The sequence below is a fragment of the Vicia villosa genome, linkage group LG4 (genome assembly GCF_029867415.1).
Source record: "Vicia villosa cultivar HV-30 ecotype Madison, WI linkage group LG4, Vvil1.0, whole genome shotgun sequence".
In the NCBI taxonomy this organism is placed as follows: Eukaryota; Viridiplantae; Streptophyta; class Magnoliopsida; order Fabales; family Fabaceae; genus Vicia; species Vicia villosa.
Window position 1 is genome coordinate 178794664 of NC_081183.1, and position 27200 is coordinate 178821863.

Sequence of the window (27200 nt, forward strand, 5' to 3'; positions counted from 1 at the left end):
TACTTTTATCCAAAGATCATAACAAACGGTGAAGGCTTGGAGAATGGTGCACGGGCACATGGTGCCAAGGTGCTAAGACATTGTTCGTATGTGGGGAGAGTGGGCGAAGCATCACTTGCATTTCTAAGATCATTTTCTGTCGATATTGTAGAAAATTTGTATTTCTTCTTCCAAAAAAAATTTGCAAGTCATTGCTAGTTTTTTAAGGTGGAACAAGTGGGGTGATAGATAAAGACAACATTTATTTATTTATGTTGCACTGAGACATAGCATCAGAGCAACTTTATTTAACACACATGCAATACATTATAGCAAATACATCAAAGTAAAACAAATAACATACTTGTAATAATACATCACAGCAAACACAACACACCTAAAATGGTTCTAGTTCTACTTAGCAGCATGATGGTAACCGAACCCATTGGATAATTCTCCAAAATTTATACCAGGCTCATTTGCAGCATGATCGTATCTAAACACATTAGGTAATTTTTTAGAACTTACATCAGCCTTACTTGTAGCGTGAGGGTATTGAAACACATTAGAAAATTCTCTGGAATTTACACTAGGCTCACTTGCATCATGATGGTAACCAAACCCATTAGATAATTCTCCTGAATTTATACCAGGCTCATTTGCAGCATGATCGTATCTAAATACATTAGGTAATTTTTTAGAACTTACATCAGCCTTACTTGTAGCGTGAGGGTATTGGAACACATTAGAAAATTCTCTGGAATTTACACCAGGCTCACTTGCATCATGATGGTAACCAAACCCATTAGATAATTCTCCTGAATTTATACCAGGCTCATTTGCAGCATGATCGTATCTAAACACATTAGGTAATTTTTTAGAACTTACATCAGCCTTATTTGCAGCGTGAGGGTATTGGAACACATTAGAAAATTCTCTGGAATTTACACTAGGCTCACTTGCATCATGATGGTAACCAAACCCATTAGATAATTCTCCTGAATTTACAGCAGTCTCTCTTGCAGAATGATGGTAACCGAACCCATTGGGTAATTCTCCAAAATTTATACCAGGCACATTTGCAGCATGATTGTATCTAAACACATTAGGTAATTCTTTAGAACTTACATCAGCCTCACTTGCAGCATGAGGATATTGGAAAACATTAGGAAATTCTCCGGATTTTACATCAATCTCACTTGCAGCATGAGGGTATTGGAATACATTAGGTAATTCTCCGGATTTTACATCAACCTCACTTGCTTCATTAGGATATTGGAATACATTAGGTAATCCTCCGGAATTTACCTCAACCTCACTCGCAGCATGAGGATATTGGAATACATTAGCTAATCCTTCAGAATTTTCATTAGCTTTACCTCCATGAGAGTAGCTCTTTTTGACTCCAACATCTATACCTAAGAGAGGAATTAAAGTCTTAAAAGTAAATAATTTTAAACATGCGAAAGCAAATTTTTGTCTATACATTTAAGTGTAGAGAGAGTTTACAGATATTATTATATAGACAAGTTTTAGAGTTTGATACTCACTAGGGGGTAGGAGATTAGAGATGGCTTTTGGCATTGGAGTGTTAGGGAGTACGGACTTCCAGTAAAGTTGAGGTGGTAATCTTGCAGCATTAGTTGCCACTGTCACAAGCTGCATTTCAGAATATATTAACATCAGCAATCATTTATTTAAAAGCAAAAATAGAGAGATAGAATATGGCAACAAGTATTTGAAGAAATGAAAGAAATGTTAGTCACCATGAGAAAGGTAATAAAGTGAAAGAAATGAAACTCCATATTGGATCAGTGACTGTGAAATTCTATAGAAGAAAGGATGGAATGAAAAAGAAAGACACATGCAGCCTTTATATAATGTGAATGGATGGTATTATGTAATTAATTATTAAAATTGCTTTGTTTCAAGGGGTGGTGGTGCCATGCAGATTTGCAAACGTGTAACTTGGTTAGGAAACGGTGCTGAATGGCATTATCTAATTTTATTTTATCATAAGTCATTTGATTTTAAAACATAGTAGGTGTGTTTGGAGTGAGTGAGGAAAATTGGACTTGCATGTGCAATAACTATATTTGAGGAAGTGTTATTGGAATGAAGACAAAATATGATATTGTCTCTAGAGGTATTAGGATAAAACAATAATTTTCATTTTAACTAGTCAGAGACCCGTGTTTCCGCACGGGTGAATTTATTTTAATATTAATGAAATAATTTTTTTAGATATACATATAAAAAACTCATATTTATTAGAAAAATACATTGAAAAATTATAAAATCAAAATATTACAACAAAAAATATAATTATACAAAATATAATGGTAAACTTGACAAATGATGTATTTAGATACACATGTGAATTTATATTGAATCACATAATAGTAAAATAAACAATTATTATATAAATTCAATCGTATTAAATAATTTTAAAAAACTTGTGATAAAGAAAAAAATTGACATTTGAAAATAATGGTAATAATTTGATAGTTACTCGTAAGATAAAAAATTAGTTGTGTGAATGACTATGTAGTATTATTCTGTTTGATAAAATTCATTTTTAATTTTAGTGAAGTTAAAAAATAGATTAATTAGTATTTTTTTTAATAGGCAATTGATTAATAAAGCTCGCACTAGGGGTGCAACCCTTACACAAAAAGGATTAGAGAATGGTTGAATCGGATAAAGGAAGTTTAAACCAATCATAGTAATTGGATCTAAACTTAGAATATCCGCTAGATAACCATCTCCAAGAAAGAAAAATAATATTAGAACAAATTACATCAAAACTAAACACCTTCCCCTCGAAAATAATTGCATTCCTCATAATCCAAAGACACCAAATCGTAGATAACCACACAACATTGATCTTGATTTTGCGATGACAATTAGACACCTTAACTTGTAAAGCCCCTAATTCAAGAAAATCTTCGATGTTACTAACCTCTGAAATTCCAAGCCAAACGAAAATGTGACTCCAAATCTCCAACGCCCCCCGACAATGAAAGAAAAGATGATGCGTAGTTTCTATGAACGCCACAAAACACACAATCCGGATTCAAAACATTTACTACTCCTCTTTTCAATAAAAGATCTTTGGACGGTAAACGCTCTATGAAGAATCTCCATGAAAACAACTTAATCTTAGGCGGGATTTTAAGGCTCCACATGACTTTCAACAAATTGTGCACTTGAATATCCCAAGCTAAAGACTTAGAAATGTTAACCGTCCAAGAAATGTTCGCTACCGAAAACTCCCTATCTGGATTGAGATACCAACCAAAAGAATCGCTTTCAAACTCACTAGGAATGAAACCAACCACTAGATCACGAAACCGGTTCCAACACGTAGTGGCGGCCACCACCGCCCCCATGGCTGTACCTGCTGCCCCCACGGCTGTACTGCGGCCACCACCATTGGAGAAAAGCGCAAGAACATTCCACCAATGAGTACCGTCGGTCCAAACCAAACTATCCGCCACCGAACACCATTTCATGGTTGATAAGTCATACAATTCCGGGAAAAGAAGACGAAGAGGTTGATCACCTAACCATAAACTATGCCAAAAAAGAATATCCTTCCCATTCTTGCAACAACAAGTAACACATCCGGAAAAACCGCCATCTACCAAACCATCTAACAACTTGTTCTTGCACAAGTCCCTCCACCAAATCGATTCATCACGCCCGTTCAATTCTCCACTAGAATCTTGAATCTTTAATTTTTGCCTAACATATCTCACTTTGAGAAATCTACTCCAAATAGCATTATCTTCATTTAAAATTCTCCACTTCCACTTCAATAGTAAAGCCTTATTCACCTCCCTCACATCTCTAACCCCCAAACCACCTTTCTCCTTTGATCTACACACAACTTCCCACTTCACCCAATGAATGCTCCTTTTCTCTAAATTACCACTCCAAAGGAACTCACTTTGAAGCCTTCTAATCTCTTTAGCAACATTCCCCGGAACTTTAAAGAAGGAAATGGTAAAAATGGGAATTGAGTTCAAAACCGAGTTTATAAGAGTTACCCTACCTCCCATAGAGATGTTCCTTCCCTTCCACGAAGAAAGACGCCTTTTAATTTTATTAACAACTTCCACCCAAACCTTCTTTTTTCTAGGATTTTCCCCCACCATGATGCCTAAAAATTTGAACGGGATCTCACCTTTCTTGCAATCGAGAAACTTCGTAGCGGCATTAAAGTACCAATCGCCCACATTAACTCCTAAGATGTTGCTCTTTGTAAAATTGATCTTCAAACCGGACACCAACTCAAAACCTCTCAATAAGACCTTCATATTCCAAATATTATCACAAGTGGCGTCCCCAAGGAGAATGGTGTCATCCGCAAATTGAAGAATATCCACATAGTCTCCATCCCCGTACTTGAAAGGTTTAAATTTATCCAATTCTACCGATCTTTTCACAAGAGTGGTAAGACCTTCCATGGCAAGGGCAAAAAGAAACGGAGACAAAGGATCACCTTGTCTTAAACCTTTATGCACCTTGAAATCTTTAGTTGCGCTTCCATTGACCAAGACGGACATATGATTGTTGAAAATGCAAGCTTCCATCCACCTCATCCACCTATCTCCGAACCCCATCATAACCATTGTATCTCTAAGGTATTGCCAAGAAACGGAGTCATAAGCCTTTTCGAAGTCCACCTTAAGCAAAAGACAACTTCTTTTCTTTCTCTTCGCCCAATCAATAATCTCATTGACTAAAAGAACCCCATCCATCATGTTTCTATCCAGGACAAAAGCGGTTTGGTTGGAAGAAACCAAAACACCTACAACCTCTTTCAATCTAGCCGCCAACATCTTCGAAATAATCTTGTACACACTTCCCACCAAACAAATGGGTCGATACTCGCCTAAAGTTTGAGGATTGACAACTTTTGGAATTAAAGCAAGGAAGGAAGATGTGACCGATTTCACAAGAGAGCATTTACTATGAAAATCATTGCACAAATTCAAAACATCTTCGCGAATCACTACCCAAAACCGCTTATAGAACTCTAAAGAGAAACCATCCGGCCCCGCACTTTTATTACCATCACACGACCAAATAGCTTCCTTAACTTCCACCTCGGTGAACGGTCGTTCTAAGATTAAAGCCTCACTCTCAAGAAGCTTCTTCATGCCCAATCCACCAAGCCTCAGCCTAACCTCTATCTCTTCTTCGAAGAAAGACTTAAAGAAGTCATGAATATGATTTTTCACCTCAACAACATCCTCCAACAAACCGCTACTAGTAGTAAGAGAACACAACGCATTTCGCCTTCTTCTCTCTTTAAGGGAATTATGAAAAAACTGAGTGTTGCAATCGCCATCGGATAACCATAATTGTCTCGATTTCAAACGGAGTAAACCTTCCTTCTTATATAGATTGTTCCAAAAGTCTATGGCTGCCTTAGACCTTTGAACAACTATCTCCTCCGGAACATTACCTGCAAAATGAGCAAACTTGTTATCTAAAAAGTGCATCTCCTTTCCCGCTACTTCAATGTTAAAATCAATCCAACCAAAAACCTCCTTATTCCAAATACGGATCTTGCTTTTAATAGCTTTTAACTTCTCCACAAGACAAAAATTCCCTCTCCCCTTCACTTCTAATTTTTCCCACTCCTCCTCCACAAAACCAAAAAACTCCTCATGATTAAACCGAAGATTATTGAATCTAAAAGGTTTTGGAATCCATTCCCTCTTATTATCTTTGATCCAAATGGGGGCATGATCCGATACGTCTCTTTCGCCTATAGATTGGCCTTCTACATTCCAATCATCGATAAAAGAATTCGATAAAAGGAATCTATCCAATCCACTCATCGCACTACCACTATTATTGGACCACGAGAACTTCCCTCCTATAGTAGGAGGGTCCACCAAATCCATCTCTCTAATGAACTCAAGAAAATATTCTATCTCCCTCTTGTAATTCTTCTTAGAGACTCCAACCCTCTCCTCCAAAGACGAAACAATGTTGTAGTCTCCTCCAACACACTAAGAACCATCCATACTCCTTCTTTTCAAATCCACTAACATCTTCCAAGAATTCAATCTAACCATGTGATCACAAGAAGCGTAAATGTTGACAAAATACATTCTTTTATTCTCCTTTTCCACGCAAACTCCTAAGAAACCCTCACCTCGGAAACTAAATAACAAAGTGAAGAAATCTTTCCTCCACATTGTTAAAATGCCACCCAAATCACCAATAGCCTCCATATGAGACCACTACACCATATCATTACCCCATAATTCCTCGGCTAATTTGTGATGAAAAACACCCAACTTTGTTTCTTGGATAAACGCTATGTCCGCCATACCTTTTTGAATGTTGAAACCAACTCTTCTCCTCTTCACTCTCTTACCACCTCCTCTAATATTTAGAGGGTAAATAATCATATCAACCTATTTTGAGTCACCTTGAGAGCCTCCCCCTCTTTGACACCTCTCTTATCCATCACCTTGAGAGCCTCCCCCTCTTTGACACCTCTCAAAACACACAGACGAGTTTGTAATCCCCAAATTATTCATTGATTTCCACAGACCCTCAGAATTATTTCCTAAAGTTCTTTTAATAACTCTGGCAATGCAATTCATCACATCAGAATTGGTGAGTGAGTCGATTGAAATAGACCTCCCCGCCGAGCAGCCTCCATGCAAATTTCTAGACTCATTGCCAGAATTCATCAAAAAAACCAAGTCTGCCGGATAGACAAAGTTATCAACACGTTCACCTAAGTCAAAAATCTCTCGCAACTGCTTTCGAACTTTTTTAGAATTTTTCAATTTCTTGCACTGTTCATCGAAGCTCAGGGGTTTATTTTCAACTCTGTCCCCAATATCTGCATGCATGGCGCCTTCTTTTACGACCTTAATATTCTCTTTTGTCTCCTGCCTGGGTCCCACTCCTTTTTCATCTAACTTTGAATTAAAAAAATCACCATGTGGTGAAACATAGTTATCCACCGTCCATAAAGGTTTAACCGCTGAATTGTCTTTAGCGTTAACTGGGTCCACCAAAGAATTAACTTTAGGCCCAATAACGGTGGGCCCATTTGGAGATCCATCCTTATTCTCATGATAAAAAACTCCCTTCTCTTTGCCATCCGTGATTGCCTCTTAAGAAATCTCAACCATCACCTTTTCATTTAATGCTCCATTGATAGAGCACTCAACCCTAGAGAAACTTTCATTGGAAATGCTCTCTGTTCTGCTCTGCTCACCGAACTCCTATCTGTTCCTTACCCCTTTAACCGCTACCGCCGAATCGCTTTTTCCATCTTCCTTGGCTAGCTGCAAATCAACCGATTTATCCCCTGCTTTTCTGACACACCTCGAAAACCCTCCATCCTCCTCACCTAGCCGCGCGTTAACAACAGACGCAACCGCTTCACCTCTTTCGCCCTCGTTCTCTCTCCGCCGTTGATTCATCATCACCCACCTCCTCCAATGAGAACTCAGATCCGGCCCACGACTCTTCCTTGTCTCCGACCTTAACCGTCACATCTTCCTTTACCAAAATATCGTACCAAACACCCTCTATTGAAACCGCAACCTTCCGATTAATGGTATCCAACAGATTTGTGAAAATCAACAAGCTTGTAACATCCAATCTGATTTGTTTCCCCTCCATACAGTCGCCTTTTGCCACCACCCCAATGTCTGAAAGCAGTGATTCACAAAATCTTCTGTTTCTAACAAAGCATGGTATACCGTAAATCGAAACCCAAACAGATCTGTAACACTCCACATCAGTTGGTTGCCATCTTCTGACCTCCTGATAAGTGCCAAAATGTTGTTATTTTGAGTATATAATTGTGGCACTTATCGATTCTATTCATTCCGTTTTTGTAATAAAATCCCCACTTTTGTGTATATATTCACATTATTTAGTTTTCATATATTTTATATACCGTTTAATAGTTTTTCCTTTGTTTTTATAGGTATTCATGCTTATTGGAGCCTCGAGGAATAAAGTGTCGAAGGCACGGCTCCGATTGCGCGATTTTGGATCAAATAAGCAAGTTTTGTGCAGAGAGCGCCGCTGAGCGGCGTCTAAGCGCGCTTTCCAGGGGCGAACCAAATTTCCTTGGCCGCTAAGCGGTGGGTCTGGCCGCTAAGCGGAGGCCTGTTTACTGTTCTTGATATTTTGTGAATACGTGTAGCCCGCTAAGCGAGATTTGGCCGCTAAGCGGCCGTAGCAGAAATTTTCTTTATATTTCTTCATTTGTAACATTTCTAGGTTATGGTTTTGGAGAGTTTTTGGTTCCAACTCCATCATTTTCATTCTTAGAGTAGGATTAGCTTAGAAAACAACACTGGGTCATGCACTTGGAAGATCGGAGGTGGATTTCTCATCAACCGGAGCTGACAACCCGCGAGATGTTTGGTTTATCTTCTCTATTCTCTGTGTATTTCTTTGTGTTGGGTTTTGTTTGTATAGTTACTCGAATCTTATGTATATTTACCGATTATAATGTTATATTTAACTTGCTTTACGAATCTGTGTTGATATTGTTCTGGATTTTTGCTCTGTGCTGAAGATTTGAGTTGCTTTAGAGATAAACTTCTTGAATCTTTATCTAGGATGATTATCTGTTGGTTCTGAACTCTAGAGATAGATTTAGAGCTAGCATTCACCGATTGTATCTGTACTTAATGCTTTCGTGTTTGAGCGGCGCGCGAGAGATCGCCGACGCGAGAATACGGATGTTCTCGTGACTTTGCGTTAGAGATAACCTTAGTTGTGAGATGATCTCGTTTGTGCTCCAGAGATGGACGCTTATGTGAGAGATACGTGATGACATAGATGAGTATCGTAGGTTGAATATAATGGGTTGGTAAGTGTATGTTTGTGAAGAGTGAATATATTTACATTCCTGATAAGTTATTTCTCTTCTAAGAATGTGTTTATTCTTTTCTTGTCCATATCTTTGTTTACTTTTTGCTCATTCAAACCCGAGCTCGAAACCGTAGAAACTGTTGAATGGCATCTTCCATCTCTGTGGACGATAAATCCCGGATCAATATTTCCAAATCTTTCTTTTGTTGCTTGCCCTATACTGCATTCAACACCTCCTTGAACCAACGCTCCTTCCACTCCTCATCCTTTGACAAAAACGTTGCAAGATCCCCTTCTTTGTCCTCTTCCAACAGGTAGAGGTTCGGACCCAATGGTGTTGCCGCGACGGAGAAGAAACCTTCAACCAATAAGCTGTCGCTCACGCCAAAAGCCATGCCTGGATATTTCGCTACGCCCACCCATGCCTTACGGTAACGGTCTTTTTCCTCTTCATTAGGCCTAAAGAAAAACGATTTATTGATGGTCTCCTTATAGCTAACTTCCTCTGGGGCTTTGTGAATTGATTCTGATTTTGAGGCTCCCCCTTGTTTTGCAATCGTCGGAAAGTTGTTTTTCAGGGTATCTGCATAAGAGTTGAACTTCACCTTATATTCTATGTTTTGTTCCCCACCTGTTGCCTGACTCCTTCTCTGATCTCCCTTATTTACTACGCCGTTTGCTCCATCCTTAGAGCCCCTGGTGAAAGGGTGATACGTAATAGCTTTTCCAGGCCACTCCTTCCTTTTGAACTTTGACACATTTGCATTCAGTTTTCTCCCTTCAAGCCACAAATTGTTCAGCTTTGTCTCCAGCACCCTGATGTTAACGACGTTGACAAACCTCACAAAACCGTATTTTTCGCCTCTCCAATCCCTCTTAGGTGGAATAACAATTTCATCCACCACGCCCAGATCCTTGAATTCAAAAAACAGGTCTCTTGCTCTCCATTTGTGATCGAAATCCGTTATAAAGAACGAAGTAACCTCCCCTATGCTTCCTTCAGACGCATTCTTCATGATGTCCCACTTGTTACTTGAAAAGGAGTGTTTCCCTTTCCTATTCACCTGATGCCACCCTCCTTGAAAGAATCTATTTTGTGCAGCCATGAAACCCAGACAGAAAAAAAACTAGCACCTAACGCTGTATCTCTCTCTAACTTTCTCTCTCATCATTAGTATTTTTAGTGATAATAAACAAATAGAATAGATAATATATATCCTAAATACAAAAAAAATCAATATATTTGGTAAGATGATGAATAATGGTGCATCATCTAAAATATATAATCTTAAATGAATATTGGTCTTATGATAATTATAGGATTCCATTTGAAAAGAAAGCATGAATTTTTATAGGATTTCATCTAATATTATAAATATTTACGAATATTACTAATAATTATAAATATTTATAAATATTTTATTAATTAAAATAAAAAATGTATAATGGTGAAAGTGACCCGTAAACATAGTAAATTTAAGTGATTCTAATTTTCTCATTCATCAAACTTTTGTTTTAATATAAGTCAAGATAACTTTTTGTCAAATTGTTTACATGAATTTATTCTATTTGTTTCTAATATTTATTTTAATTTAAAGTGATAATAATTTTTTATTGAATTTCTTTTAAAGTCAACAATTTGTAATTTTAGGATTTTATTAAATATTCTTTTATAAATATTCTATTGTAAATTATTTTAATTCAATTAACGACAAAAATTTTGATCACAAAATTTGTACCATATAATTAAAATGTGTTTTAATTATTTTTATCATATATATTTACATGTTTACGTGAAAGCTAAAGTAAATTTACTGAAAAAATTAATTGAAATAATAGGAACATAAAAAATGAAATATTGGATATATGTAAGGTGTACTGGAATAGGTAATAGGGATGACAACGGATCGGGTGCGAGTTTCACACTACTCAAATCCGCACCCGAAATATCGAGTGACACCCGAACCAAAACCCGATTAACTCGGGTTTTCACCCGTTGTCGGGCGAGGTGGGTCCTACAGATTTGTGTCTGCTTGGTAACCCTAATAGGTACAGGTTATGGTGAATTTGAAATTTGATGGTAGGAAAAAGTGCTTTTTAATTTGGATTAATAAACGGATGACAAGTGGTGCATCTAATTAGAAAAGATGATAAAATGAAGGGTGAATTTGTTAATTACATGTCCAAAGTATAGTTTAAATTTTTTAAAGGAAAGGGTATTTTTGGAAGTTTGTTCAATCTTTTATTAAAGGGTAAAAAATAAAAAATAGAGAAGTAGAGTAGATATGAAAAATGCTATTTGTACACCAAAGTGTACACCTACACCGTATGTACGAACGACACTGTTCACTGTCCGTACATGAACAGTGAATATTATATTAATATTTTTTAAAATTTTTTTTTTATGTTTTTTTAAAAAATATTTGACAAAACCTGCGGATTTACCTACATATTTGATAATACCTGCGAATTTTACTTGCGGATTTACCTACGGATTTGACAATACCTGCGGATTTACCTACGAATTTGACAATACCTGCGGATTTACTTGCGAATTTACCTACGAATTTAGGTAAATCTGCAGGTAATGTCAAATGCAGGTAAATCCAGAAGTAAATCTGCAGGTATTGTCAAATATTTTTTTAAAAAACATAAAAAAAATTTATTTTAAAAAAATTAATATTTAAAAAAATTTAAAAAAAATAAAAAAATATTAATATAATATTACACTGTTTATGTACGGACGAATAGTACCGCCCGTACATGAATAGTGTCGTCCGTACATAGGGTGTAGGTGTACCCTTTTTGGTGTTACAAATAGCATTGCTGGAGTAGATATATAATAGATAGATTATTTTTCTTTCTCTTTCCTCATGGTTCACGATCCTCTTTTTTTATTTCTTTCTCATTCCTCGCGTTTCACGATCTTCTTTCTCATATTTTTTATCCTTCCTTTCTTTTTATAACCAACACCAACTTTTCTTTTTTTAGGCTACACATTGTTCCGAATTGATGAAACTATGTGAAATGCAAATATGGGAATGCATGACCAGTAATCATAATCGAAAATGGTTAGTAATTTTGGGTGCAAAAACTAATTTTAATTGAGTTCAATGACTGCCTACACTTCATGTTGAAGATATATGTCTAACACATTTATTTACACTAAATTATCTCAAAATATTACATAAATCGAAGTGTTATAAGTTTTGAATACATCTCAATACTCAAGTGTTTCAACTTTTTTTCATTATTTCTGATAGTTATCTATGCTGCAGAGTTTCAAAAAAGAAGTCTATCTCGTGCACATATCTCAGTATGATATTATTTTTACTGAAACTCTGAATAAAGAAACAAATCCAGAATGGATGGTATTATGTAATTATTAAAATTGGTTTGTTTCAAGCGGTGGTTCAATGCAAACGTGTAACTTGGTTAAGAAACGGTGCTGATCTGTTGTCGTCTCCATATATAATTGTCTGCCATGAATGGGGTGAATGCCATTATTTAATACTATTCATTTGGAGTGAGTATGGGAAGTTGGAGTGATTTTATCCTTCCTTTCTTTCTCTTTTCAATGTGACATAAGAAGAAGTACTAGCATGGAGCAAAATACTATTTTGGTTCTATTGAAGACAGGGATGAATGTAGTATTGTAGCAAATACTCTTTTGTGACATAAGAAGAATTATTTAATATTTTAGAAATTATTTCAAAATCTCTTGTGTAAAATATTTTTGTTTTGGATTTACAAAATAAATTGTGTTAAAAATGATTAGTGCATATTTAGTAGGTTTGTTTTGGATATTTATTGCAGTGAAAACAACATGTGACGCTCTTTTTATTTTAGGCATGTTATTACTCTGTGAATATTTGTTATGAGGTTTAGAAAAGGGGTGTTATAAATACCTCTATGTCATGTACTCGTTCTTTTCACAAAGACATGTATTAATGAAAACCTAAAGCATCAAATATAAAGGATATATATATATATATATATATATATATATATATATATATATATATATATATATATATATATATATATATATATATATATATATATATATATATATATATATATATATATATATATATATATATATATATATATATATATATATATATATATATATATATATATATATATATAATAATGTTCACGGGTCTTCAACTTATCATGAAAGTGGCCCTATAAAATCAGTAATATTTCACCATTGAAGATTTTAGATTTTTTAGTTGCCCTTTAAGTCATGCACTCCTTTAGATTTTAGATTTTAGATTTTTTAATTGCCCTTTAAGTCATTGCTTATGCCTTGTTTTTTTTAATAAATTTTATTGGCCTTAAAAAAAAAAAATCATGCACTCCTTCTTTCACCCAGACGCGTATTGATAAAAGTCCAAGATATTGAATAATAAAATTATCCTTTATGTCATGTACTCCTTCTTTTAACAAAGACACATATTAATGAAATTCTAAAGCCTCAAATATAAAGGATATTGATGAATGTTCTCGGGTCTAGAATTCATTATGAAAGTGGCCCTATAAACCCAATAATATTTCAAAATTGAAGATTTTTGATTTTAGGGTCATGCTAACGAGTGCCTCAGGAACACTCTTTAAGCATTCCATATAAAAAATATATTCCTTAAATAAATTATTTATTTCAATTTCTAATGCATTGAATACAAGTAATTTCAATAAAACAAACTATGTTATTCCTTAAAAAGTCATTTATTACCATTTCTAACACATTAAATACAAGTATTGCTTACCTTTTTAAACTCTTAACCAGTGCCCATGGGGCACTCATTAGCATTTCCCTTGATTTTATAACTATCTTATAAGTCATTTACTCATTCTTTTCATAAAGACGCATATTGATAAAAGGCCAAATCATTCTTTTCACCACTAATTCTCTTATCATCAACCACTTCCTGTTTACCTTTACTACCTTTACTAGCTGGAGCATCATAAAGCTTGCCACAGTTCTTGTCTTTCTTCTCATTAACAATTTTGTGATAAGCATTGTTACTCTCTTCATAAATTCTACAACTATCAATGAGATCAGCAACGACTCGAAGCTTTTGGTAACCAACTGCCTTCTTGATCCAAATATTTTTGTAAATGATACCTAAACAAAAATAAATTTGTATACGGGAAAAAATATATTATTGACCTAAATATTTTTATATACGAGAAATGACATTTATGATCAAATATTTTTGATCCAAAAATAGTATACGGAAAAAATATATTATTGATCTAAATGTTTTTTTATACGAAAATTTAATATTGATCCAAACATTTTTATAAATGATACATAAATAAAAATGATATTTGTATTATTATTTAAGAAAAATGTTATTTATGATCCAAATATTTTTTTATTAAAAAATCGTATCCGTAAAGAAATCTACTATTGATGTAAATATTTTTATATACAAAATTTACTATTGATTCAAATATTTTTGTAAATGATACCTAAACAAAAATGATATCTGTATACGAAAAAAAGTATATTATTGACCTAAATATTTTTATATACGAGAAATGGTATTTATGATCCAAAAATGATATACAGGAAAAAATATATTATTGATCTAAATATTTTAATATACGAAAATTTAATATCGATCCAAATATTTTTATAAATGATACCTAAACAAAAATAATATTTGAATACACAAAAAATCTATTATTTACGAAAAATGGTATTTATGATCCAAATATTTTTTATTCAAAAATTTTATACGGGAAGAAATCTACTATTGATCTAAATATTTTTATATACGAAATTTACTATTGATCCAAATATTTTTGTAAATGATACTTAAACAAAAATGAAGTTTGTATAGGGAAAAAAAATCAATTATTGATCAAAATATTTTTATATACGAAAAATATTATTTATGATCCAAATATTATTTATTCAAAAATGGAATAGGCCAAAAAATCTAATATTGTTCTAAATATTTTTATATACGAAAATTTGATATTGATTCAAATATTTTTGTAAATGACACCAAAACAAAAATAATATTTGTATATGGAAAAACATTTATTATTTACGAAAAATGGTGTTTATGATCCAAATATATTTATTCCAAAATCGTATTCGGGAAAATAATCTACTATTGATCTAAATATTTTTATATACGAAATTTTTTTTGATCCAAATATTTTTGTAAATGAAACCTAAACAAAAATGAGGTCTGTATACGGAAAAAAAATTATTATTGGTTTAAATATTTTTATAAACGAGAAATGGTATTTATGATCAAATATTTTTTATCCAAAAATGGTATACGGAAAAAAATCTATTATTGATCTAAATATATTTTTATACGACAATTTAATATTGATCCAAATACTTTTGTAAATGATACCTAAATAAAAATAATATTTATATTATTATTTACGAAAAATGTTATTTATGATCCAAATATTTTTTATTTAAAAATAGTATACAGGAAACAATCTACTATTGATGTAAATATTTTTATATACGAAATTTAATATTGATCCAAATATTTTTGTAAATGATACCTAAAAAAAAATGAAATCTGTATACGAAAAAAATATATTATTGACCTAAATATTTTTATATACGAGAAATGACATTTATGATCAAATATTTTTGATCCCAAAGTGGTATACGGGAAAAAATTTATTATTGATCTAAATATTTTAATATACAAAAATTTAATATTGATCCAAATATTTTTGTAAATGATACATAAATAATAATGATATTTGTATTATTATTTACGAAAAATGTTATTTTTGATCCAAATATTTTTTATTCAAAAATGGTATCTGTAAAGAAATCTACTATTGATGTAAATATTTTTATATACAAAATTTACTATTGATCCAAATATTTTTATAAATGATACCTAAACAAAAATGAAATCTATATACGGGAAAAAATCTATTATTGACCTAAATATTTTTATATACGAGAAATAGTATTTATGATCCAAAAGTGGTATACGGGAAAAAAATATATTATTGATCTAAATATTTAATATACGAAAATTTAATATCGATCCAAATAGTTTTATAAATGATACCTAAATAAAAATAATATTTGTATACGGAAAAAATCTATTATTTACGAAAAATGGTAGTTATGATCCAATTATTTTTTGTCAAAAATTTTATACGGGGAGAAATCTACTATTGATCTAAATATTTTTATATACGAAATTTACTATTGATCCAAATATTTTTGTAAATGATACCTAAACAAAAAAGAATTTTGTATAGGGAAAAAATCTATTATTGATCAGAATATTTTTATATACAAAAAATATTATTTATTATCCATATATTTTTTATTCAAAAATGAAATAGGCCAAAAAATCTATTATCGTTCTAAATATTTTTATATACAAAAATTTGATATTGATTCAAATATTTTTGTAAATGACACCAAAACAAAAATAATATTTGTATATGGAAAAACATTTATTATTTACGAAAAATGGTGTTTATGATCCAAATATATTTATTTCAAAATCGTATACGGGAAAATAATCTACTATTGATCTAAATATTTTTATATACGAAATTTTTTCGATCCAAATATTTTTCTAAATGAAACATAAACAACAATGAGGTCTGTATACGGGAAAAAATTTATTATTGGTCTAAATATTTTTATAAACGAAAAATGGTATTTATGATCAAATATTTTTTTATCCAAAAATGGTATACGGAAAAAAATCTATTATTGATCTAAATATTTTTTTATACGACAATTTAATATTGATCCAAATATTTTTGTAAATGATACCTAAATAAAAATAATATTTGTATTATTATTTACGAAAAATGTTATTTATATATGATCCAAATATTTTTTATTTAAAAATGGTATACGGGAAAAAATCTACTATTGATATAAATATTTTTATATACAAAATTTAATATTGATCCAAATATTTTTGTAAATGATACCTAAACAAAAATGAAATCTGTATACGGAAAAAATGTATTATTGACCTAAATATTTTTATATACGAGAAATGGTATTTATGATCAAATATTTTTGATCCAAAAGTGGTATACGGAAAAAAAATATTATTGATTTAAATATTTTAATATACGAAAATTTAATATTGATCTAAATATTTTTGTAAATGATATATAAATAAAAATAATATTTGTATAAGGAAAAAAATTCTATTATTTACAAAAAAAATGGTATTTATGACCCAAATATTTTTTTATTCAATAATGGTATACGGGAAAAAAAAGATTACTATTGATGTAAATATTTTTATATACGAAATTTACTATTTATCCAAATATTTTTGTAAATGATACCTAAACAAAAATGAAGTCTGCATACGGTAAAAAAATCTATTATTGATCTAAATATTTTTATATACAAAAAATGATATTTATGATTAAATATTTTTAATCTAAAAATGGTATACGGGAAAAAATTAATTATTGATCTAAATATTTTTATATACGAAATAATTAATTTTTTTTAATATTTTTATTTAAAATAAATGATGTATCCAATTTCGCGTAACCGAACAGATCCGTATGTATGCACGGGTTTATTACTAGTTAAGATATATGATTGCTTTTTGTTCAATATAAATTACCACTATGATTTTTCTAGAAAAATATGTCACATATGAAACAATTAAGTCCAAGAAATCCATTTAAGTCTTGAGAATATCATCATAGACCACGGTATAACTTTTTAGGCCCCTAACAATTAAAGATAAATTAAATACATTGAAGGATAAACAACCAATTTCATCATTTTGCAAAGTCGACAAGTGTATTTATTTTTTAAAATATGTATAAAAAACTATTTTTTTTGCATTTTCATCATCATTTCACAAATACTTTTATTGTCTTTATTAAAACACGTCAAAGTCTAAAAATCTACTTTATAGGTTGCAGTTCCACAATGATAACAAATTAAACCGAACTTTAGAAAATGATAAAAACAGAAATAATAGCTTAAAGATGGATATTTATTTTTTTATTCATTTGCCGATATTTATCTATGAAATATTGTTTTTAGCAAGAATAACAATTTTACTATTAGTTCATCTCTGGAAATATATATATATATATATATATATATATATATATATATATATATATATATATATATATATATATATATATATATAAAGTCAATTGTCTTTTGTTTTTCATGTAATATTCGTAATAGAAAAATAAGTCAGAATTATTGTTATACCAAATGTATGTTAATATAAAATGTCTCTATTATTTGAATACTAGCGGGATACCCATGCATGCGTTCGCACGGGTATAGGTAAGGTATACGCATTTGTTTTTAAAATGCAATAAAAGAAAGTCAAATTTATTTAACCAACAAATTGTATTAATTTTTAAAAAAGATAATAAATTGGTGCCTATATATAAAATTTTTAAATGAACAATTTATTTATTTTTAGATATAAAGATAATTTTTGTTTTGCACTATTTACAAAAATATTGTTCAAGTTATTATTAACTATTATGACTCAACGAAAAAACTTTATATTTATTAACTACATAAATAATAGACAAACACATTTATATTGTTGATAGGTAGTTGTAGTCTAATATCATATCTATTTTATTAATAATATTAATTGTGATTTATATCTCGTTATATTAAATACATTGAAAAGATTTAATTTTTTCAACAAAAGAAAGATAATGGCATAACAAATATAGATGTTAGTAGGAATATCAATTGGTAGGGTATGAATAGGGTACTATAGTATCCGTTTCCATATCTGTAGTTTAAAAAATTTACGCACTCAAGCTTATATTCTCGTGGGCACCAACGTTTGAGCCTGTTATGTGTCCTATGGATATCTAAATACCGATACCCATACCTAGGGGTGGCAAAACGGGCCGCCTGCCGTCCGCCCCGCCTTATGCCCGCCAAAAAACGAGCGGGGCGGGCATGCCCGCCAAGTAAAATGGGCATCAAAGTCATGCCCGCCCCGCCAAGATGGCGGGTTGGCGGGCGGCGGACTTACCCGCCTATTTTTATTTATATTTTTTAATAGATTAATATGCTTTTTTTTTACCATTTAATTAAACTTTTCACTTATTTTTTAAAACAATTTTTTATAAAAGTAATTTTAAAACAAATTTACTCTAAAAAATATTACATATATTTATAAATAAATGTATAAAATAAACCATCAAAAATTACAATTACTAGAATTAACTAAATAAAGAGTGAGCTTTGGAGGAGGAGTGGGTTTTGGCGAGCGGCGGGCTTTGGCGGGGGCGGCGGGTTTTGGAGGGGCGGATTTTGGAGGCGCGGACTTTTGCGAGCGGCGAGCCTAAAATCCCAACCCAACTCGCCAATTGTTGGCGGGTGCGCGGGCGGCCCGGCGGGCCCCGACACGTTTTTGCCACCCCTACCCATACCCATACTCGTGTTCCATTAAAATGTTGAATATTATTTAACTGTAACCAATCCTAAAGTTAACATGTTTATTAAGAGTATATAAAGGTGATCCATATCCTATAACAACTACCATCAAATTTTACAATGAATTTAACTTTGTCAAAACACAAAAACACAAGAAAGTAAAAACAGAATTGTTAGGAGTAAATTAATGGTAAATTCATGTGTTAATAGAAGTGATTTAGTCTCCAAACCAATGCAAAATGTGATGAATCCATAGGTTTTTATGAAGAAGTGAACTGAATAAGTTTAGTTCATGTATAAAGCAAATCGAATCACTTGTGGGTGTTATTGTTGCAGGTTTTGAGCTGAATTGGAACTTAAGAAGAACATGAGGAGGATAGAGAGCTTGAAGTCTCAAAGGCAAAGGAAAAAGTTGGTTTCTGCAAAGGTCGCGCCGCGAGAGTTCTTCCTTGCGCCGCGAAAATACCTCTGTTTGAGGGGCGCGCCGCGCCAGCCCGTTGCCGCGCCGCGGTCTCGGCGTTAAAAGCCCAAAAATTCTGTTTAAAAGCCCTAGCTTCCAAGAGAAAAAGGGGTGGTTAGAGAACTTTGGCAAGAGCGAAATTAGGAGAGCAATCTGAAGGTGCAGCCACAATCATCAATAGAAGACCAATTCTCTATCAAGCGAAGACATTCCTTTGATGAAGATGAATTCTTCCATTAATCTTTGTGTGTTCTTCATGTCTATGGAGAGCTAAATCCCTCTTGTTGAGTCTAAGGTAGTAGTTAACCTATGAATATACAATACCATTGATTAATTCCTGTGAACAATTATTTGAATTCATTATCAATAAGAAACCTTGTTTTTATTCTTAAATTATCGTTGAATCTTTGATCGAAAGAAAGGATTTAACTTTTGCCCTAGGTTACTATATTGATTCAATTGCAATTTGCAGAGATGGAATTGTAATTGGATTTTCATAATTATCGTTCTTAATTACTATTATCGTTATTGATATTTGGAGAGATCGAATCTCATACCGGTAAAAGTTATCTAATTTGATTTGCAGACATGGAATCTTATTTGAGGATAAGTGAAGATAATGATTCAAAGGATTATTCTATTGTGAATAATTAATAATTGTATAGGATTAGGTTGATGAACCCTAAAGGCTCAACATCTTTCTTTAATTGTTAACACAAAGTCCTTTACTTGCTTTTATTTTATTATTTGCTTTTGATATTAGAAGTATAAAACAAACCAAACTCAATTTTCCTAACTCAAAATAAACAACTATAGAACGGCAGTGATATTAACCAATCCCTGTGGATACGATATATTACCGAAAATATTTACCCAAAAATACTTTCAACAAATTGGCGCCGTTGCCGGGGATTGGTGTCAATATTGCACGCATTGCAATAGTTCTTATTTTGAGTTTTAAGTTTTATTTTCTCTATTTGGTTGTTTCACGTGTTTGCTAGTTTTTGCAGAAGATCGTGTATGCGCAGCAAAGTTTCTAGCGATCAACTTCTTTTTGATCCCGAGATCGAAAGGACCGCTAGGAGGTTAAATAGCAAAGCACGAAGAAGAGCAAACATAGCAAAAGCAAGAGACAACGCAACCGCGACATCGTCACAACAACTTGAAACCATTGACGAGTCGCAAGAAGGATTCTTCTTTCACGAACTATTCACGGAGGAAGAACCGGAAGTTTTTATACAACCTACTGTTGTCAACATGGCTGCTAATGGTCCATGCGCTAATAGTCCAAGACTCAATCCTCAGTTCGCTAGAACTGCCGCCAACGGGCGACCGACAGAACTGAAGACCGGTATCATACAATTGATTTGTGCAAGTCCTTTCGCCGGATTGGACCATGAAGACCCGTACACGCATCTTACTCGATTCTATGAGTTAGCAGGTACTACGGGTGTCGCTCAAGCTGATGAGGAAGCATTATTTAAGAGGTTGTTCCCACACTCTTTGCTATCTAAGGCAAAAGATTGGTATCTGGATCAACCCGAAGCAGTGATGACTAATTGGAACACATTGGAAGAAAAATTTCTGGAAAGGTTTTACTCTCAAAACCGATTCTTCGAAGCAAAAACAGCAATAGCAGTATTTTCTCAAGGTAGTAATGAATCTTTAAATGAAGCATGGGAAAGGTATAAAGCTATGTTGAGAAAGTGCAAAGGACACGGCTTTACAGACGTTGATCAAATCCATATGTTCCGTAACGGTCTCACAGCCACAAACAAGACACTTTTGGACGCCACAGCTGGTGGTTCTCTCATGTCCAAAACACCTGAAGAAGCTACTCAGATAATAGAGCGAATAGCCCTAAATGATCGTCAAGGCAACCATGATCGAACGGTAAGAGATAAGAAACCCGGAGTGTTGGAGCTGAACAACAGTGATGCTCTACTTGCCCAGAATAAATTGCTAACTTCACAGGTGGAAATTTTGACACAACAAATGTCCAAACTACCACAACAACTTAAGGAGCTGAACGGGATATCCAATTCTTATCAGGTTGCGAAGTGTGAATTATGCAAGGGCAATCATCAAACAGGATTCTGTCCACCAGTCCTAGAAGAAGAAGTAAACTACATGAACAACACTCAAGGACCAAGGCAGAATCAATACCAAAATCAGCCATATCAACAGAATTATCCTCCGAGGAATAGCAACCAAGGGTATCAACAAAGACCCAACAATCAAGGGTACCAGCAACAAACTTTTCAACCATACAATCAACCGCCGCCACAACAACAAGGAGGACAATCTAAGTTGGAAGAGACCATGAATCAATTCATGCAAATGTCAATGACAAATCAGAAGAACCAGGAAGCTGCAATTAAAAATCTGGAAACTCAAGTAGGGAAACTGGCTAAACAAATCGCAGCTACTCAGTCAAATGCAACATTCTCCGCCAACACTCAAGATAATCCTAAAGAGCATTGTAAAGCAGTGACGACTAGAACCAGTCAGAAAGGTGCTGAGAAAGAAGTTGAAATCAATGATACCGAGAAAGAGGATAATAATCAGGCTGCGGAAGATGAGGAGAATGAAATCATAGTGAGCACCATGAGCAAAGATGCTGAAAGAGAAATAGATGAGACCAAGAAAGACAGAGGGATGACAGAGAAAAGAAAAAGTTCTAAGAAAAAGAAGGTAGATCCTGTGATACCAAGCCAACATCTACCATACCCCCACGCTCCGTCAAAGTCAGACAATGCCAGGCAATATAACAGGTTTATGAGCATCTTCAAGCAACTCCATATAAACATACCATTTGCCGAAGCATTAGAGCAAATGCCCAAATATGCTAAATTTATGAAGAAAATGCTCACAAAGAAAAAGGGATGCATAGATGAAGAAACTGTGGTGCTTGATGCTCAATGTAGTGCTATAATCCAAAGAACTACTCCAAGAAAGGAATCCGATCCGGGGCGAGTAACCTTACCATTAAATATTGGAGGTAATTTCACTGGCGATGGGTTAATTGATCTGGGGTCGAGCATCAACCTAATCCCTTTATCCATTGTCAAGAAGCTAGGGAATATTGTGATGAAGCCCACTAGAATGACTTTACAATTGGCCGACAAGTCTATCACTTCACCCTATGGAGTGATTCAGGATCTGCTAATTAAAGTAGACAAATTCTTTTTCCCGGTAGACTTTGTGGTTGTTGACATGGAAGAAGATCATGAGGTACCTGTGATTCTAGGAAGGCCATTCATGAAAACCGCTCGAATGATGATTGATCTGGATGAAGGGATCATGAAAATAAGGGTGCAAGATGAAGAGGTAAAATTTAATCTGTTCAAGGCCAAGAAGCATCTTAAGAACAAGAGTGATATCTTCCAAATCGATACAACTGAGGGAACAACCAAGGAAGACAAAAATCAACCTCCGAGCTACTTCCAAGTTGGACAAGAGGTACTCCTGTGCAACTCAAAACTAAGATGTCTCTCGGGAAAAGCAACAACAAAATGGTCTGGACCACTGATAGTAAAAGATATATGCGACCACGGTGCCATTATGGTAGAGAATCCACTGACAAAAGAGAGGAGAACCGTTAATGGAAAACGGTTAAAAGATTTCTTCGGGGGAGTGGAGCAACATGCACAATTTTTAGTTCCTTGAAAGCATGAACCGTCGAGCCATGCGACGTTAAACGAAGCACTTTGTGGGAGGTAACCCACACTTCTAATGTTTTGTTTTGTTTAGCTTTTATTTCAGGAAAAAATCAGGGAACCCGTCTGGTGAAAGCTAGGAGGCAGCAATTGATATTGCGTTACTCTCTGTAAGTCACCCTCTCGGACTTGTTACGATACATTGAGGTCAATGTTTAGTTCAAGTTTGGGGGGTGGAGCTAATTATTTTTGAATTGTTCAAAGTTTCTAGTTTCTGTTTTTTTTTTAATTTTGTACTCCCAATTAGAGTAAGTAGTCCCATAACAAAACGAGAATCTCAAGCGAAGTATGAACAATGAAGCAACATGTATGAAAGTGGTAGGAAGTGAATGTTCAAAATTTTTCAGTTTCACTCTCTTTTTCAATAAGTAACAAGGCAGGTATGAATTTTCGAACTCAAGCTCTTAATGTGTGCAATGAAACTTAAGGTGTTAGTAAATACTGTCAGAAGTTCTTTATGGTACACTATTTTATTGGATCGGCTTAGCCTTAACCATTGTGAGGAAAGCTTTCCATTGTTTACTATATGCAGGAGACCATCAATTATTTTGACGTGTTTGTATCATGCTAAACCGGTTGTTGCATCGTTTGTGGAAATCTGTGAAAGTGATTTAGGCACTTGTTTGAATCTGAGAGTTCTTTGAGCCGACTCCACCGTAAAAATTATTTTCTTCTGTGAGAGTGTGATCCTTTGCTAACCATTCTTTGAGCCTGAGGTCAAGGTAAGTATCATAATATGCACCAAGAAAATAGCTGGTGAGGTTTGATCTCAATAAAAAGTTTTGTTCAGGACCATCAATCATAAAATTTGGTGATGTGTTTTCTCTTTGACCTTTTTAGAAAGTAGGGGAGCATTCATATAATCTGAATACAGGTTGATCTCCAAGTTGGGGAGAGTCACATTCAAAATAAGAGTAAGTACTTATGGTAATCGGTGAAAGATAAAAGAAGTCGTAGCTTGAAAAAAAAAAGAGAGAAGTAACAACGTTTGAATATAAAGATTGTTGAAAAAAAAAAGTGAAAAAGAAGAATCAAGCTACGAATGAATGAAAAAAAGATGGACAGGTAAAGGAAGTAGAGTTTTAGAGAAAAAGGAAATAAGCTATGAATTGGATGCTTCCCTATATTAGGAACAACCCTTGATTATCTTCTTTTCTTTGAATCTAAACCACATTACAACCATAGAAAGACCTTCTGATTCTCAGATTCCACAAGACTTGATGCGAGCAATTTGGTGAACGTATGATATGCATCTTTGTTGATTTAATTGTTTGGATGAGAGTTTAACCCCTTTTTTATTCATCATACTTTTTGATGAGAGTGTTTAGTGCTGATTCAATTACAATTGTGTAGTGTTTTGAACTTCTGGAGGTAATTTGCTTTCAACGTTTGTTTCAGGTGGATGTTCTGAGTTTGCAGGTAGAAGAGGAGTATTTGACTTAGTTACTGGATTGAACCACTTGAGAAAAACTTTTTGAAAAAACTTGTTGCTTGATTGTCGGTAAACTTTGCTGGAGGTAAGTAACTTTGTTTAGGGACAAACAAAACTCTAAGTTGGGGAGAGTTTGTTAGGAGTAAATTAATGGTAAATTCATGTGTTAATAGAAGTGATTTAGTCTCCAAACCAATGCAAAATGTAATGAATCCATAGGTTTTTATGAAGAAGTGAACTGAATAAGTTTAGTTCATGTATAAAGCAAATCGAATCACTTATGGGTGTTATTGTTGCAGGTTTTGAGCTGAATTGGAACTTAAGAAGAACATGAGGAGGATAGAGAGCTTGAAGTCTCAAAGGCAAAGGAAAAAGTTGGTTTCTGCAAAGGTCGCGCCGCGAGAGTTCTTCCTTGCGCCGCAAAAATACCTCTGTTTGAGGGGCGCGCCGCGCCAGCCCGTTGACGCGCCGCGGTCTCGGCGTTAAAAGCCCAAAAATTCTGGTTAAAAGCCCTAGCTTCCAAGAGAAAAAGGGGTGGTTAGAGAACTTTGGCAAGAGCGAAATTAGGAGAGCAATCTGAAGGTGCAGCCACAATCATCAATAGAAGACCAATTCTCTATCAAGCGAAGACATTCCTTTGATGAAGATGAATTCTTCCATTAATCTTTGTGTGTTCTTCATGTCTATGGAGAGCTAAATCCCTCTTGTTGAGTCTAAGGTAGTAGTTAACCTATGAATATACAATACCATTGATTAATTCCTGTGAACAATTATTTGAATTCATTATCAATAAGAAACCTTGTTTTTATTCTTAAATTATCGTTGAATCTTTGATCGAAAGAAAGGATTTAACTTTTGCCCTAGGTTACTATATTGATTCAATTGCAATTTGCAAAGATGGAATTGTAATTGGATTTTCATAATTATCGTTCTTAATTACTATTATCGTTATTGATATTTGGAGAGATCGAATCTCATACCGGTAAAAGTTATCTAATTTGATTTGCAGACATGGAATCTTATTTGAGGATAAGTGAAGATAATGATTCAAAGGATTGTTCTATTGTGAATAATTAATAATTGTATAGGATTAGGTTGATGAACCCTAAAGGCTCAACATCTTTCTTTAATTGTTAACACAAAGTCCTTTACTTGCTTTTATTTTATTATTTGCTTTTGATATTAGAAGTATAAAACAAACCAAACTCAATTTTCCTAACTCAAAATAAACAACTATAGAACGGCAGTGATATTAACCAATCCCTGTGGATACGATATATTACCGAAAATATTTACCCAAAAATACTTTCAACAAGCAATGTTAAACGCTTAAACTAAAACATTTATTTAATCTATTCACATGAGTGTGTGAGAGTTCCACCAACAGCTGGTTTTCTTTGAGTATCTTCTTTTCGACCGGTTCTTCAATGGAGGGAGTGTGGCACAGAGTAAGGGGGAGGAAGGTCAATGGCGGAGCAAGGCCTGTTTGGGACATTCTGAGGAAGGAATTAGAGGTGTCAAGGAAGGAGGTTACGACTATCTTCATAATAGATTTCAATGAGAATTGGTGTGCTAGGGATTTGTACTTAGAGTTCAAGGAAATGGGATTGATAGATGAGATTGTGATTCCACCTAAAAGGGATTGGCGAGGGCACAGATTTGGTTTTGTAAGGTTCATCAATGTGGCGGATGAGAAGTTGTTGGAGACAAAGATGGACAACATATGGCTTGATGGATTCAAATTGAGTGCTAACATATCAAGGATTAAAAGGAAAGATCTGCAGAATAACAACAAACCAGATAAATCAGTGTTACAGATGAATACCTCTAATCGGAACTTTTCACTTGCAAATGTTGAAAATAAATTTCCTAAAGTCACTAAGGCAGGGGGGTAGCGGGATCATCAAAAACATATGCTGATATCATCAAGGGGGTAAAGGAGAAGTTACCAGAGGGCAAGGTTGAGGCACATCAAACGCTTTTCTTTACCTCCAGTGCAGCGGATAAACTGAGATTTACCAGAGCCAAAGTAGGTGTTACAAGGAAACCAGGAGATGCTTTTGCAGTGGCTAATAGCTTGTTGGAGGAGGGTATATTCACAATTTCTGCAACACCGTTGGGTCCTAGCCTGTGCCTTTTAGAGGAGTGCACCGAAGGTGATCTTAACACTTTGATCCAAGAAGGGAGCGACTGGGTCAATTTCTGGTTCGAAACTGTTAGGGATTGGAAGGTAGACGATGCTGAATGTGCCAGAGTTGCATATGTATCCATGTATGGAGTGCCCTGTTTTGCCAGAAA

The 27200-nt window shown here is 33.7% G+C and overlaps 2 protein-coding genes across 3 annotated transcripts in view; both read right to left on the reverse strand.

Annotated features, from left to right (window-relative positions):
- Positions 1-222: 222 nt before the first annotated feature.
- Positions 223-27200, reverse strand: part of LOC131596171 (uncharacterized) — a 34870-nt gene continuing 7892 nt past the window's right edge. The window contains exons 2-4 of one of the 2 annotated variants that reach the window (XM_058868756.1): positions 1746-1786; positions 1530-1638; positions 223-1397 (exon numbers count right to left, since the gene is read on the reverse strand). In XM_058868756.1, the coding sequence (XP_058724739.1) occupies positions 394-1397; positions 1530-1638; positions 1746-1784 (1152 nt within the window). In that variant the 5' untranslated portion in view covers positions 1785-1786 and the 3' untranslated portion in view covers positions 223-393. Of the gene's footprint in view, positions 1398-1529; positions 1639-1745; positions 1864-27200 lie in introns of those variants that run through there. The other variant, XM_058868755.1, reaches the window with a different exon arrangement.
- On the reverse strand, positions 6465-9962 carry LOC131598405 (uncharacterized). The gene is made up of 3 exons (XM_058871011.1): positions 9078-9962; positions 7456-7791; positions 6465-7130 (listed from the first exon to the last, which is right to left on the reverse strand). Exons 1-3 carry the CDS (start codon positions 9960-9962, stop codon positions 6465-6467), a joined length of 1887 nt encoding a protein of 628 aa, XP_058726994.1.